The sequence below is a fragment of the Phodopus roborovskii genome, unplaced genomic scaffold (genome assembly GCF_943737965.1).
Source record: "Phodopus roborovskii unplaced genomic scaffold, PHOROB, whole genome shotgun sequence".
In the NCBI taxonomy this organism is placed as follows: Eukaryota; Metazoa; Chordata; class Mammalia; order Rodentia; family Cricetidae; genus Phodopus; species Phodopus roborovskii.
Window position 1 is genome coordinate 23,163,427 of NW_026126563.1, and position 15,023 is coordinate 23,178,449.

The following is a 15,023-nucleotide window of genomic DNA, read 5'->3' on the forward strand; positions in this document are numbered from 1 at the left end:
ACAGAGTACAACTTGTTTGTCACTGAGCGAGCTTCCGGAAATTCTCCTGTCTCCACCTCCAGTCTCCTGTGTCACAGTAGGATTCCTGGGCTAGCACATCTGGCTTCCCAGGGTTTCTAAGGGTCTGAACTCCTCAGGCTTGTACAGTAAGCTCTGACTCACTCAGCCTCCTCCCAGCCCCCACAGTCTTTCCTCTCACTCAGGTTCCCTGTAGCTGTGATTTTAGGCCTGGGGGGGGAGGTTAACCTCTTTAGAGGATCGGTGCCTTGTTGCTGCTGTGGGACGGGCTTGGTAGTGTGCCTCAGGTTTGTTCTGACTGTATCGAGGAGGGATTGGCACTTTGCTTGTATCTTTTCGGAAGTTCATTTCATATCATGCGTTTGCCATGTGCCTGTTAACGTCGGCAGGCAGCACTCACAGTGTACTCCGCTTGCTCCTAGGTGCGGCCAAATCAAGCCCAGCAGCTAAGCCGGGATCCACACCTTCTCGCCCCTCATCTGCCAAAAGGGCTTCATCCAGTGGCTCAGCATCCAGATCTGACAAAGACTTGGAAACGCAGGTCATACAGCTCAACGAGCAGGTAACACATTGTCCCCACCCCTGTCTCTGGGAACACTGATGTGTGTGAGGTGTGAGGAAGTCACACCCACAGGCCTGGGGGAAGGGAGAGAAGGTGAGACAGAGCCAGAGAGAAACTAGGAGGGCCCGCTCCAGAGGGCAAACTCGGCAGCCGATGACCAGCAGTGTTAGTCACAGAGCCTGGCGCCAAGCATGAGATGTGGAAGACGGTGCACAGTGCAGGCCACCCTCCCAGACCCCTAGTCCTCCGTGCCCACTCCTGGCCAGTCTAGAAAGTGTTACAGCTCAGCTGGCTCCCTCACCACCCCTTCATTTTCAGCAGTAAGTGGTTGAGCCTATTTTTATGTGACAGGCACTGCTTAATCCTGGGGGTGTAAGGATAACAACATGGATGGATGACACTGTCCCCTCACTTCAAGCCTACTGACAGGAGTTGCACATTAGAACTTAGTACTTAAATTAGACAGACAGACAAACCAAAAAACAAGACAAAACAAAAACCAACCCTCTCTACAGTAGCAGAAGTGGGGTGCCTGGGAGCCCCAAAAGGCAGCAGCTGTGTTTTAAGTGGAAATTTTTCCCTGCCTTAACGGCCGTCTCACAATTATAGTAAACCTAGCTACATCCAACGTGAAACCTTAAGTATGGGCGTGGGGTGTGGCTTTGTAGGAGAACACCAATCTAGCTTGCAGGAGGCCCTGGTTTTGATCCAAAATGTTTTCTAACTCACAATACATAACTTTGCCTACAGTAACACAGATTGAGATTAATAAAACCCTGGAGAGTGTGGTTCCCGCTGCAGAAGCCAACTGCTTCCCACACCATTGAGAAGGCACCTATGACTGCAGATCCTTAGGCTGTGCCCAGTCACTAGCTGAGCCTGTCCTAGTCACTAATCTTCTGCTTGATAAGGCAAGAGTCTGAAAACAATGGTTTGGTTTGGTTTTTGGTTTTTGGTTTTTTGTTTTTTTTTTTTTTTTTTTCACTCAGGAATCCAGAGCAGAGTCAGACAGGCTTAACGAGGGCCTTTGAGTTGATCACATTAGCAGTTCAGGTAAAATCTTAAGCCCTCTCAGGATTCTGATTGTGTAACCATGGAATGTTCTAGTTACCTGCTGATATTCCATGGGAGGGCAAAAGGTTTTCAGTAATGACTTCTGCTCAGATTTAGGAAAAAAAAAAAAAAAAAAGGCAGTAATGAGCCTAAACCACAAACTTAGGGTGGATCTGGTGATAATCGAGCCTTGCTCTCCTCTTCCCCAACACCTTAACAGTGAAGGGAACACACCTCTTCCACTGTGTCCTTCAGAGGACAGGCGAGACACAACCTAAACTGGACAGATATTTACCAAGCCTCTCACTCAAAGTCCATATCCCTGATGACCCAAGTCCAAGTGCCTGCCCTTGAACCCTTCAGGAGCAGGACCCGAGGCTAATGGGTGGCCACACAGTGTCCCGGTGTAGGAATTAAGAACACAGGGACAAGAAGAAGCCGAGTGGAAATGCAGAGGCAGAAGCATGAGTCGTGGCTGGGACAGAGAAAGTGACAACTGCCATCAACTTAAAAACCTCCCGTTTACTTGGCTGTTTCTTCATTCAGGCAGTCTCTCATGATAAGCAACAAAAGCACACTGCGCTGCACAATCCAGGGGCAGCAGAAGTAAAGGGAGGAAGAGGTATAAACGAAATGCTTACAGACTCCCTCTGGACGGCTAGCCAGCAGGAAATGCATTGGGGTCACTGCTGTCACAGGACCTCTGGGAGGACCCATAGGCCGAGGACACTGCTGGGAAGTTATGACAGCAAACTTCCCCCTGGGGCCTTTGAACTTGACTTTCTCAGCCTCCGTCACTTAGGTGCCTGCTGTGACCTGTGAGGAATGAGGCTGAGGCTGCCCGTTTGTCCCTCAGTGGCACCATTTGAACTGAATTGTATTTGCCAGCTGATCTTAGATCATTTAAAGTAGCCACTGCCAGAATATATATTTTGTAGCCCAAACTGGTTTTGAGCTCACAGCAATTCTCCTGCCTCAGTCTCTTGAGTCACAAAATCACTGGTGTATACCACCATGCCCAGCTGCTGCCCATGCTGTCCATTTTTGTGGTGGAGACAGGTGTTGACAGGTCCATTCTCCTTTAACTAACATATCAGGAATGCCAGACTGGCCCAGACCAGTCTGAGTATTTCCACAAAAGGCTCAGTGTGCTGTGTAGACCACCATCCAGAGGCTCAAACTGAATTCTGTAGGTTAGCTGTGTGTGCTGTGATTTGAACGTAAATACCACCCCTATTCCCCCATTGTTCCCAGCCAGCAGTGCTATTAGGAGAGGTTGTGGAAACTAGAAATTGCAGCCCAGCTGGGGTGCTGAGTGTGGTAAGCCTTGAAGGGGATACAGCTTAATCCCGCTTCTCATCTGGGTGGCTGCTTTCTGGCCAGCACCATCTAACAAGCAGCTGCTACTGGCTCCTGATGCTAACAAACCATGCCATCCATGCCATGATGCCCTCTGTCCCCCCGAAGCTGTGGGTCACAGTAAACCCTCCCTTGAGTTGCATCTGTGGAAAGGAGCTAAAGCAATGTCCCCGATTGGTTTGGGGCAGCTGCAAGTTGTGATCCTTCTGCCCAGCGCAGGGCTGGGAGGGAGTCTATGGCTGAGTTCAGAGATGGGATCTAGAGTCAGGGAAGTTTTCCTCCCTCTGAAATGCAAGCTGGTCACCTTGTGTTTTTGCAGATGTGTAGTCTTAACAGGAATAAAAGCTCAGTGTTACCTAACTGAACCCACACACATTTGCCAGTGTTTATGTGAGGACATCTGTGACATCAACACTAAGGGCCCCATCCCAGCATAGATATCTGTTTGTCAGTTGTGGGGTAAAGGAATGGCTGCATAAACCAGTATGTGTTTGAATGTCAGTAATTTCAGGGATCATGTACCAGAGGCCCACCTTACTGAGACAGAGAGGGAGAGTCAGAGAGGGAGAGAGAAAAGATTTTGCACCTCAAAAGTAATACTAAAAATAATATACTGGCTTGGTTTGTTTGTTTGTTTTTTAATATACCTAAAAGCAAACTTCACCTAAAGAAACTATGAGACTTCATTCATTCCCCGGTGTTTGCTATGCCAGGGTTTCTTCAGCCTTCTGCATCCACAACCCCTTTCACTCCGGAAATTTCATGTGACACGAGGTTTATAGGACTTTAAAAGAGAAAACAAAATAAATGAAATGGCCATAAGTCATAAAGCAATTTTACTTTAAAAATAGTTCTCTGGAACCAGCATGGTGGCACACACCTTTAATCTCAGGGCTCACTCAGAAGGCAGAGGCAGGTAGGTGGCTCTCAGGGGGTTCCAGGCAAGACAGGACTGGAGAGAGAGGGAGAGAAGACAAATTGGCCTACTAATGAAGTGGTGTTTCTTTTTCGAGCAGTACCATACAAGCAAACTAATTTGCGGCTTGCTTGTAAGGAGTGGAAAGTGTTGGTGTTTGTTTTCTGTAATTAAACCATCATGTTTCTTTAAGAACAATGTGTGCAGGGAGAGCGTACAATTCAACACTGGTAATGCTCTGTCTGAGTTGAGATGCCTCAGGCAGCATATGTTGGCGATGTGTGGTGTGACAGCGTGCACGGAGCAAAGTGTCTGGTGTTCCTAACCAAAGCTGCAGTGAAGTCCCACGATGACAGGAGAGCCGTGCCAGGAACCCCTCGAGTCCATTGAGCATTTGATTTCTAATTAATCTCTGATTGTAGAACACCACCAACCTCTACTGTTGCCAAATATTTTTTTAACCCCCGCCCCCCCTTACATTCAGTTACACAACTCAGTGCAAGGTCATGCTCCATCAGTTAAGAATCTTTGCTCTACATAAATGTAAATAAAGTATTACAAAAGAGGAGACTCTCCAGGACCAGGAGCAGGGAATAGTTTGGACCTGTGTATGGCTATTATACATGCCAGAGTTGCATCCTAAGAATTAAGTCAACAGGGCTCCTTTTCAGTACTGTCAATACCCTGAATGTCAGCGTCATGGTCCTGTCTTGATTATTAGCTCTAGCCCATGATTTACACTGATGTAGAAATTAGAAACTCCACAACTCTAGCAGGTCCCTAAACCCCACCTGGGGCCTGGAGGTGGTTGGGGAGATGTGAGCCATGTTTGTCTGCAGCTCCTCTGCCACCCGGCCCTTCCAGAGATACACACAAAGCCGGAACTGGAAAAATGAGGCAGACGGATGTAGCCCGCCTTCCATTTCTGCACCATGTTCTGTGTACACCAGGATCTGCCCTCTCAAAGGACAGCATCCGTCTGCTCTGACTCGACATCTGAGGAGTGGCTTTTAATACCAGTGATCTGAAGGAAGGGTCTCTGAAAAAACACAACTCTCTTAGAACCTTCCCAGTAGATTATGAAGGAGTGTTTTGAGTCTGTTTGGGATGTTGTAACAAAAGGTTAAGCTGGTGGTTTGTAAACAACAGAATTTTATTTTTTACCATTCTGGAGCCTGTGGGGTCCCCTATCAAGATGTTAAAAAAGTAGAACGATCCCTTAGGCTCCTTCCATACTCGTTCACCTCCTAAAGGCCCTGCTTCCTGATACCATCACATTGTAGGGTTACAGCGTGAGAATTGGAGACACAGACATCCTGGATCACAGGAACAAGATGTGTTTCAGCCCATGTTACCAAGAAAAGAAAGGCTGTGTAAGCTCTGTTACAGCTATACTAATGAGACACCCTGGCTGGATAATAAATACCGTAGCAAGAAGTGGCCAGCACGCCCCTGGGATTGGACTGCAGGCTGTTTCCTGTCCCTTACACATGTGTCTCTGTGTCTTACTCCGTGTTTTTGCGTCTTTGTGCACAGACATAGCGGGTCACATTACTTATTGTATTTTGGGGTTGTCTTCTGCACCCCACTCTTCTGCAGGTACATTCTTTGAAACTTGCCCTAGAAGGTGTGGAGAAGGAAAGGGACTTCTACTTCGGGAAGTTGAGAGAGATTGAACTGCTGTGCCAAGAACATGGGCAGGAAAACGATGACCTCGTGCCGCGACTAATGGAAGTGCTCTATGCTTCAGACGAACAGGTGGGTGTGTGAGGCCACCCGCTCCTGAGTCTAAAACCACTCCTGCTCAAAGTGAAACACGCCATGCATCTTACATACTTTCCTGGGGTTTTGAGGTTACAACATAACTGGTGGCCTTGATGGTCCAAGAGAAATGAGTATGCTTGCCATCAAGATCTCTATTCTCCCGTGACTGTGAATCCATAAGTTAATGTGAGAGGAGTCAGGCAGAGGTGGGGACCTAAGCACACAGCCAGGCCCCAGGAGATCCTCAGCCTTGACCAAATGGACAGGACAGGTTTGCATGAAGAACTGTTAAGTGAGAAAACAACTTTTCCCATCCCTTTGGGCCCCTTTGAGCCCCGCTGCTGACCAGGGATGTGGCTTTGTGTAGGCAATGAAAGGATGCGCTGGGCGTGGTGGGGCACACCTTTCGTCCTAGTATTTGAGAGATGGAGGCGGGAGTGTGAGGGATACATAGTGAATTCAGGGCTAGCCTCGGCTACATGAGACCCTGTTTTAAAAAAAAAAAAATGGAGGCCAGGCATTGAGGCACATGTCTTTAATCCCAGCACTGGGGAGGCTGAAGCCAGTGGATCTCTGTGAGTTTGAGGCCAGCCTTGTCAATGCATCAAGTTCCAGGCCAGCCAGGGTTACACAGTGAGACCCTGTCTCAAAAAAAAAAAAAAAAAAAGAAAGAAAGAAAGAAAAGGAAGGAAGGAAGGAAGGAAGGAAGGAAGGAAGGAAGGAAGGAATGAGGAGGAAATGAATTGAGTAGGGGTTAGGGAAGGACATTATAGACCAAACAGTTGACAGGCGGATAAACTACAGAAACCTTGGTGAGTCAGCGAAGCCTATATGTCTGCCAAGAGGGCAAAGCCTGGCCCTGAGGAGAAGTCAGAGGCAGACAGGAGCTTCCTCCTTCTACAGAGCTCAGCTGCAGGAGGCGAGAGCCCAGGGCCCGGCCTTGAGCCTCTCCTTACCCTGGGCCAAAGCTGCTGAAGTCTTTGGCTCTGTGACCTGGAGGCCTGTGGGTGCTCTGAGGGTGTTGGGGTGGGGGTGCGGTCACATGTGTTAGTGTTTCCGAAGACCGTAGCGAGCCACCAGAAAGTTCATTTTGTCTTGTTCCAGCCAAAGGCAGATGTTTCCTCCACATGTGGCTTAAAATCCTAGCACTGGAACTTCCACAGGGAACTGCGCCAGGTTTGGGAACTCCCCAGCGTGGCCTTCATTTCTCTCTCTCTCTCTCTTTCTTTTTTGTAACTTCTTTTCTCGGCAATAAATAGCTCAAAGTGTGGATTTTGAAGCCTGGGACTCCACCTAGTTAAGTCCCTGAGGCCATGATGATGTCACAGACTGTGGCTCTCAGCATGGAGGCTGGTTTGCAGAGTGCCTGTGACCATTGAGGATGTACCTAATGTGGTCTGGGGGGGGGCACATGTCAGTTACAGTGGCTGCTTCTGAAGCTTTCGTAAGATGACATCAGATGAACACTTAAGATCCCGGGAGGCCGAGTGCATGGGGCTGCCATCTGTGGCCGTGGGTGCTAGGGGGAGCCAGGCCAACCTGCATGCTTGGATAGTCCCATCTGTGCCCTAGTGGCAGGAAGGAAACCCTTATTTAAAGCCAGAACTGGTCCCAGGAGGGAGACCTGGAGCTAGAGTGTGGCCTGGTGAGTTGTATGACACCACTGAATTCCTGCTGAGGACAGGCAGGTGAGCCTGAGGTGTGATCTGAGGAGGTCCTGCCTGGATGTCCACACTCAATTCCATTCTGCCGCTCCAGTCCCTCCACACACTAGTGTTCCTCATCAACTACTAGAACCACAAAACAGTCCTTGTACTGTGGACGTGGTTTCCAGAGCACTCGTGCAGAAAGCTCCTCCGAGAGTCAGGCTGAATGGGTTCATTGGACCCTTCCGCAGACACTTGGGGAAGGGCCTTTCCACTTTGTTGGGTCTTTTAGTTCTCTTGAGAATCTTATTGAGTACATATTTCCTATTTTACAGATGACAGCAGCAAACAGCTTAGAATCCACATCTTGAGCCCATGCTCTCCCATCTCTGTTTGAGAGGATGGGGGTTTGCTTTTTCATGGGATGTTTGGTACTTGAGTATTAATCTCAGTCTTGTGTGTAGTAGGCACATGCTCTACCACTGAGCAGCACTTTAGCCTTACATTATCATCCTTGTGTGTTGCAACGGTGTCCCTCACATTCAGTCCCTGGCTTAGTGATTCCAGATCAGGATCCATCACATTGCAACCCTGTGTCTGGAAAATTCCCAAGTGCATCATGCTGCAGTGAGATTCCCACAGGGAATAAGGCATTTGGTTCACAGTATGCCAGGATTCCTTGCTTAGAGTGTGACAAGATCTGAGACCCAGTAAGAAAAGGAAAGATTATGTACAAACACCATACTAGGTGGGTATATACCATGTTGTGCATGAGTGTGTGTATGCACGTGCACGCACACACACACACACACACACACACACAGGGGGAGAGGGGAGTGAGCTTTGGGGGGGCAAGCTCTGCACAGAGGCTCTGGAGCCTCTGTGTTTTGCTTCCTTGTTGGAGGCTCAAGGAGTCATCCAAGAAACGTCAGAGACTTGAAGCATCCACCCTCCCCTCTGAGAAGCACAGGTCTCATCAGGCTTCCCTGGCAGCCTCCCTGATGCACAGACAGCAATAGAGAGGAGTGGGTGTAAGAAAGCAGCTACCTTCCCTTGAAGAGCATCACTCAGTGGCCTCCATGTCATCAACCCCCCAGAATCTTTTGTCCCCCTGTTTCCAGGCCATTTACACACCTAGGTGATGAGCAGGGTCTGTGCTCCTGTGTGGGTCTGATGTGAATGGAATCCAGGAAGAAATGTCTGTTATTTTGTTTGAGTTTCTCAGCATGAGTATATAACCACCTGAGGTGGTAGGCTATCCTGCTGCCTGGCTTTCCTGGAAATGGATGGAAGATGGGCTGAGGAATCAAAGGCTGGATTGTTGGGAGTGCATAGCCTGACTTCCCAGAGCAAGGATTTGCTGGGTGTCTGAGGGTTTTTAATTGTTGTGAATAGGCACCATGACCACAGCAACTTTTATAAAGAAAATATTTAATTGTGGTTGGCTCACTTACAGTTTCAGAGGTTCCGTCCATTATGATCATAAAGGGGACCATGGTGGTGTGTGCAGACATGGTACTGGAGCTGAGGGTCCTATGTCTTGCAGGCAACAGGAAGTTGACTGCCTATCACACTGAGGGAAGCTTGAGCAAAAGAGACCTCAAAACTCACCCCCACAATGACACACTTCCTCCAAAAGGCCATACCTCCTAATAGTGCCTCCATTTAGGGGCCATTTTATTTCAAAACACCGCAGTGGGTGATATCCTCCTATGAGTGATCTTCAAGTCGTCTTTTGCCAGTGACTGGTCTCTGACTCTGAGAGTCAAGCAGTCCCAGAACTAGCTTAGAGTCAGGGGGTTATTCAGTTTTGAAGTATGACAGCCTGGCAGAAGGTTCCAGAACAGATTGCCAGCCAGGTACACATTGCCTCTTTATCATTCTCATTATGTTTTCTCTTCCTATGTAACATGGGCCATAGGTGTCTTAGCTTAATCACTGGCTGCCTGCTGCCTGTGGACCCTGTCAGCAGAGGTGCACCAGCTCATAACAGCTGCTCATTTCCTGAGGTACTGACTGCCATAGAAGCCACTGTTTAAGTGAACTAAAGACTTTTTGTCCTCAGCACTTTTTAGAAACAGTCTTTGTTTCTGTCACTGGGGAGTCTGTGCCCTCCACTGGACTTGAAATGCTAGGTATCCACAGATACACAGCCACTGTCTCAGAACTCACAGACCTGAGGAGGGAGACAGTCGGAATCAAGGCTGGGAAATGTGGCAGATTGTGATAAATGTGATAACAGAGACATAAATAACTTGTGTGGGGCACACACAGCCTAGAGAATCCAGCAGATGTCACTGTGAAGATGGTGTCTGTGTTGGAGGTTGAACTGTGACTAGGGACATCAGCAGTTACAGAGCCAAGATGGGACAGAGAAGAGCAGCCAGCCATGGCTGGCACCCAGTGGGGATAAGGCTAAGTGTCTCCCAGTTAGGGAGTAGGGGTGTCAGTTTCTGGGGATCTTTGACCTCATTTTCCATCAACCATGGTCAAGACCCTTCTTTGACACCGTCTCCTTACCTGCCTTTCTTTCTCTATGATGATTCTAGTAAAAGCAGACAGTAGTAACATCACTCACAGCAAAGCATCCAGAGAAGTGCAGTGGGTTGCCATGGAAATGTCTGTACCCATCTGATGAGTCACCAAGATACAGTCCGGTGTGCAGCATTGTGAGGATCCTGAATCAGTTTGTGCCCAAGCATTAGCAAAGCAGATAAATGGACAAGGTTGCTATTCATACCAGTATTGCCCAGTAAGCATGTCCTGGAGATTGACAGTCCCCGTGGATGTGTGGCATCACCAGCAGTTTCCCGTGGCTGGCACTCCAGCCTGGTGCATGTGGGGAGCTGTGCCTTCTCCAGCTACAGGACGCAGAGCCACCTCCTTGCTTGACCTGGATCTAAGGAGAGGGGTCTGGACTCCTGGCCAGGAATCAGGACCTGCAGCTTGTCCCTGACCTGTGCTTACTGGAGCCCAGGCCTCCTGCTTTCAGTCCTAACTGTTATCCTGCAGTTAACTCTCAATGGTGATAAGGTTGTCTATAAAATGCAAAGCACACCTCATGTCTGAGACCAAAGTGTGCTTCAGGAAGCTGAGGGCTAGCTACAGTATGAAAGACAGCATAGCAGACCAGGGACTTAGGATGATGGATAAAGTCAACATCCCCAGTGTGGTAGAGGCTAGAGCCTGGCTGCAGAAGAGGCTGGGCAGTTTCCCAGTAGAATAGAGAGAAGGGAGAATGAGAGATGGAAGCTTAGCCAGAAGAGCCATTAATTTGTAAGTAAGGGTAGGGAGAGAAGCTTCTAGAAGTATGTTTTCATGTGGGGAATGGCCCCTGAACCCTCCCACGTATCCCCTAGAGCAGAGAGCCACATGCTCTGACCAAGGCCAGCACCTGCCGCCTGATCTGTGTCTGTTCACATTGCCAGTTTGTCCTGACAGTACCGCTGTCAACTGAGGCCCTAATTCCTTAAGCTGAGGGCGTTACTACCATACATGTCAGGCAGTCTGCCAAACGTGCAGCCATAGCAAAGCCCTGGGACCTGGAGTCAGAAAGTCAGAAAAAGAGAAGAGAGAGCAAGGTATTTGTCTTCACCTTCTAAAGATGGGACTGTTCTAGGTGGTGACAACAGTGTGGTCACAGGCATCGTCAGTGCTGACATTTACCAAATTACGTGGCCATTGAGCCAGAGGCAATAAAGGTCTTCAATTTGATGTCACTGCACTTTAGACTGCTGTTAAGAGAGTAACTTTCTATTAATTGTGTGCACACCTGAACTTTATTCCAAAGTGTTCTCCCACTAAGAAATTATAATCACAGCTGACACTTAAAATATTGACTATGAAAAATATCCAGCTGTATATGTTACCAGTTTTAACCTGCTGGTTTTCTTGTGGATGCAATGAATGCATTGTTGAATTGGTCATCGAAACACACTATAAATTCTATTACATGAGTATTTGTATTGTCCCACATTATACAGTAACTGAGCTCAGCAATAGCACTGTGAGCCCAGAGCCTCACAGGTCACAAACTGCAGAGATGGGCAGAGAACGCCATAGTCGGTGCACATAACTAACATTGTAGTCTCTGAGAAAATACCATACAGCCTTGGCTGGTTATCTGTCTTGTTCATCCATTCTGGAATCTGATGTCTTCCCCTGGACGTGGCATATGTAGAATGCTGTAGCGTATGAGATGTGATTCAGTTGAACAAGGCTACCCATCCCTGGGACCTCAGGCTACAACAGAAAAGGATCCAGATGAGCAAGATTCCAAGTAGGTATCCTTTGGGGAGTTGAGGCAGATGGTTGATTTGTGTTGTGCAATTCTGGGAATCAAAGCTTGTGAATGCCAAGCATGGACTCTACCCCACAGCCCCATCCCCAAGTGAGGTGTACAGAGGCAGAAGAAAGGGACAAGGTGTTAAGAGTTTGGTTTTTCCTGGCAGCCTGGAGCCACAGCTACACCAGCCCCAAATAACACATAGTGATGCAATATTAGATATAATGCTGTTGGCCTGTTACTAGCATTTCTTATTGGCTAGCTCTGTCTTAAATATTAACCCATTTCTATTAATCTAAGTATTTCCACGTGGTCTCTTCTTACCAGGAGAGGGCCCGGACCTCTGTTCTCTCCAGTCTCTACATCTTGACTCCTCCCTACTACTTCCTCAAATCCTCCTTGTCTCCTAGTCCCACCTACCTTGCTTTCCTATTGGCCAACAGTGCTTTATTCATTAACCAGTATGAGAAACATATTTACAGAATGGCATCTCCCATCAGCAAGGTGTGACACAGGGATATGGTGAGCCCGTCTGAATTAGATCTTAACAGGCGTGCCCTGAACTACAAGAGATAGGGCCAGGTAGGAAGACCACAAGCTTGGCAGGCCAGGAGTCAGTTTGTCAAGTGTGTGAGTGTGCCAGTATGCACACCACACAGCATCTTGAAGTCTGTGCCATTCCCAAGGGGCAGTTGGCTACTATCAGTTTGCCTCACTATTTCTGCTTGGGTGACAAAGAACTAATTATTCTTTGTGACATTAAAAAAAAAAAAAAAAAAAAAAAAAAAAAGGAAGGATTTGCAGCTGAGATGGTGCCTGTGATCCGCTTCATTGAGTAAATAGTGCCAAATAAACACTTAACCTGCTGCCCGGTCTGTGAGCAGAAGGTAAGTAGATAGAGCCTCACACAGCCCAACAACATGTGGCAAGGTCCTGGAGCCAGGGCTCCTGAGCACAGTGCAGAAAGGGGGCCTCTTTGCCTACAGCAGCCCACGAGATGTGCTGTCACCCTTCTCCTTCCCCTCAGGAACTGACAAGTGGCTTCTGGTGTCTTAAGGCCACCTCATATTGGCATTAGATGACAGGAAGGATCTGCTTCAGGCACACACTCCCAGGCATGAAGAATGGCAGCATCAGAGGGATCAGGAAGTTGGTCAGGAGCAATGCTTCATGGGCCCTGCAGAGGCCCAGGGTCTTGTTTTAGGCCTCTCCGTGGTTATGAGGCCATTGAATCACTGTGTCTGACCTATCAGCTCTTGCTGAGGGTAGGAAAGTGCACGCTGTGTGCTGTGAAGACCTCCTATAAAGCAGGTAAGAGAAGATGGGTCCTTGACACCTGAAGGTTGTGCTTTACAGAATGGGCCTCCTTGAGGCCCACAGGGATGTGAAGGTGTCCCTGTATCTAGTGTTGACACGTGGACGTTAGGAATATTTGCGTGTTGAGTTGTGCCTGAGCCTGATGTGCTCCAGAGCCTGGTGTTGCGATGATTAGTGGTGATTCACCCTGACACCTCACAGGACCTGAAAGTCAATCAATTTGGCTGAAACTCCTCCCCTCCCCCACAGGAGGTCCAAACAGAAGAGCCAGAAGCAGAAGAACAAGCCCACGACCAACAGCCCCAGCAGCAAGAAGAGTACTGAACCATCTCAGCAGCTCTTGACGCTTCCATCGTGTGTGCGGACTTTCTTCTGGAGAATTGGAGCGTGTGTGGCCTGGAGCTTGGTAGAAACCAGCTGTTCCTAACCTGCCGTTACCATCCACAGCGAAATTGCATCCGCCAGCCATTGCACTTGGTTCCCATTTCCTTTGCCAAGATGCATTAGCAGATAGATGGCCATTCTGGTCACCTGCCTGCGGGGTCATAGGGTCACATACCTTCAACTTCACCACTTGGCTGCTTGAAATTGGTTCTGCTCTTCCTCATTTCTTTCCAGAACAACTCTTTCCCACCCCAACACCACCACCATCACCACCACCGCTACCACCACCACCCCTTTTTATCCTGGTGTGAAACAATGGTAATTTGGTATATGGTATTTATATTGGCATTTCTCAACCCAGTGTCACTAGATGTCACACGCATTTGTGGTGCTTTGATGTTTGCGAGTCTAACCTGTCATAAATTTGGTCAGATAAGTAATTGGAACAAAGGGAAACAGATACTTGATATGAAAGCCATATGACAGTAGCTTGTGTCATGGGGGAAACACAGTTTCTCCCTCTACTCACAACACTAAAGGGAAAAAAAATGGATTCAAAACTAGGACTTCAGGGCCCAGCAGTGTTGATAGAGCAGCATATTAGACAACCACAGTTGTTAGTTTTCAGCATTCACTCATGGACAACACCATCTCAGCTTCGCCCTTGCTCTGCGTGCCCTCTCCTCCCTCCCCACTTCCCACACTCTCATGTTATTTTCTTTTCTCAGGGTCCTCTTTGGTGGGGGGTCCATTCCCCAAAAGATGTTGTCATTGGCAATCTGCAGTTGCAAAGGTGGGGAGGGTCTCAGAAGGCACAAGGCTCCCTGCCTCATCCCTCTTCCTCCTCATGAGTTCTTCAACCCAAGCCCCACAATTCACATTAGGGGATCTATATTAAAGGGGAACTTGAGGGTATACCCGACATGCCAGCCTTCTGCATTGGGTTGGTCTAGCTGTGAAGACTTGATCGGTAGCATGACTTCAGTGGAGAAGTGTGGCACTGCACAGAAACACCAGTGACTCCATTACACTCTGCAGTAAGGACTCTCCCCACCTCTGCAACACAGGGGCCCTCCTTGTCATGACATTTGCTAAAACCATGGCAATTCATAAATAGGAAACATTAATGAACTGAAAGCATTCCTTGTTATTAACTAATTATTTGCACATTTTCTTAGTGTCTTTCTTGGCCGTTGCCTGTCTTCCCCTTTTGACAGATGGTGTCCCTCCTAGCTCCCTTCTTCCATTTGGTTTTAAGTTTACTGTCACTGGTCATTTGGCCAGCAAGTACAGAAAAACAAGAAACAAATGTGCCCACCCCACCTTCCACTTAAAAATCTCAAAATAAATTTCTGAATTATGCATCATAAAGCTTTGAAATTTCTTTATTAATTGATGAGATTCTAACTTTAAATTCTAGCGTTGAAGCTTTGCACCAAGAGAAGGCTTTTCGAAATAACCCTTTACAGCAGCTGTATGTACTGAGGTCTTTATGGGAAGATGGCTTGCATTCTTGAAATGATCACAACACACTGTGCAGAAGTGGACAGATGTTCCATGGTATTTGGTTCCCCCTTTCTTCTCTCTCCTGCTCTCTCAGCCCTACAGCAGTAGCTCATCTCTGAGGCTGGAAAGTCTTGCTCCTTGTAGTGACATCCTCCCACATGCCTGGTTGTAGTAGTGGCTGTGCTATACACAGCATCAGGCTTACTGGTTTGT

At 48.0% G+C, this 15,023-nt stretch overlaps 1 protein-coding gene across 3 annotated transcripts in view; it reads left to right on the forward strand.

Annotated features, from left to right (window-relative positions):
• The window catches only part of Mapre2 (microtubule associated protein RP/EB family member 2), a 130,513-nt gene extending 115,872 nt beyond the window's left edge, over positions 1 to 14,641 (forward strand). For all 3 annotated transcript variants that reach the window (XM_051202127.1, XM_051202125.1, XM_051202124.1), the window contains 3 exons: positions 441 to 580; positions 5,508 to 5,666; positions 13,170 to 14,641. In XM_051202127.1, the coding sequence (XP_051058084.1) occupies positions 441 to 580; positions 5,508 to 5,666; positions 13,170 to 13,244 (374 nt within the window). In that variant the 3' untranslated portion in view covers positions 13,245 to 14,641. The remainder of the gene's footprint in view (positions 1 to 440; positions 581 to 5,507; positions 5,667 to 13,169) is intronic.
• The last annotated feature ends 382 nt before the right edge of the window (positions 14,642 to 15,023 follow it).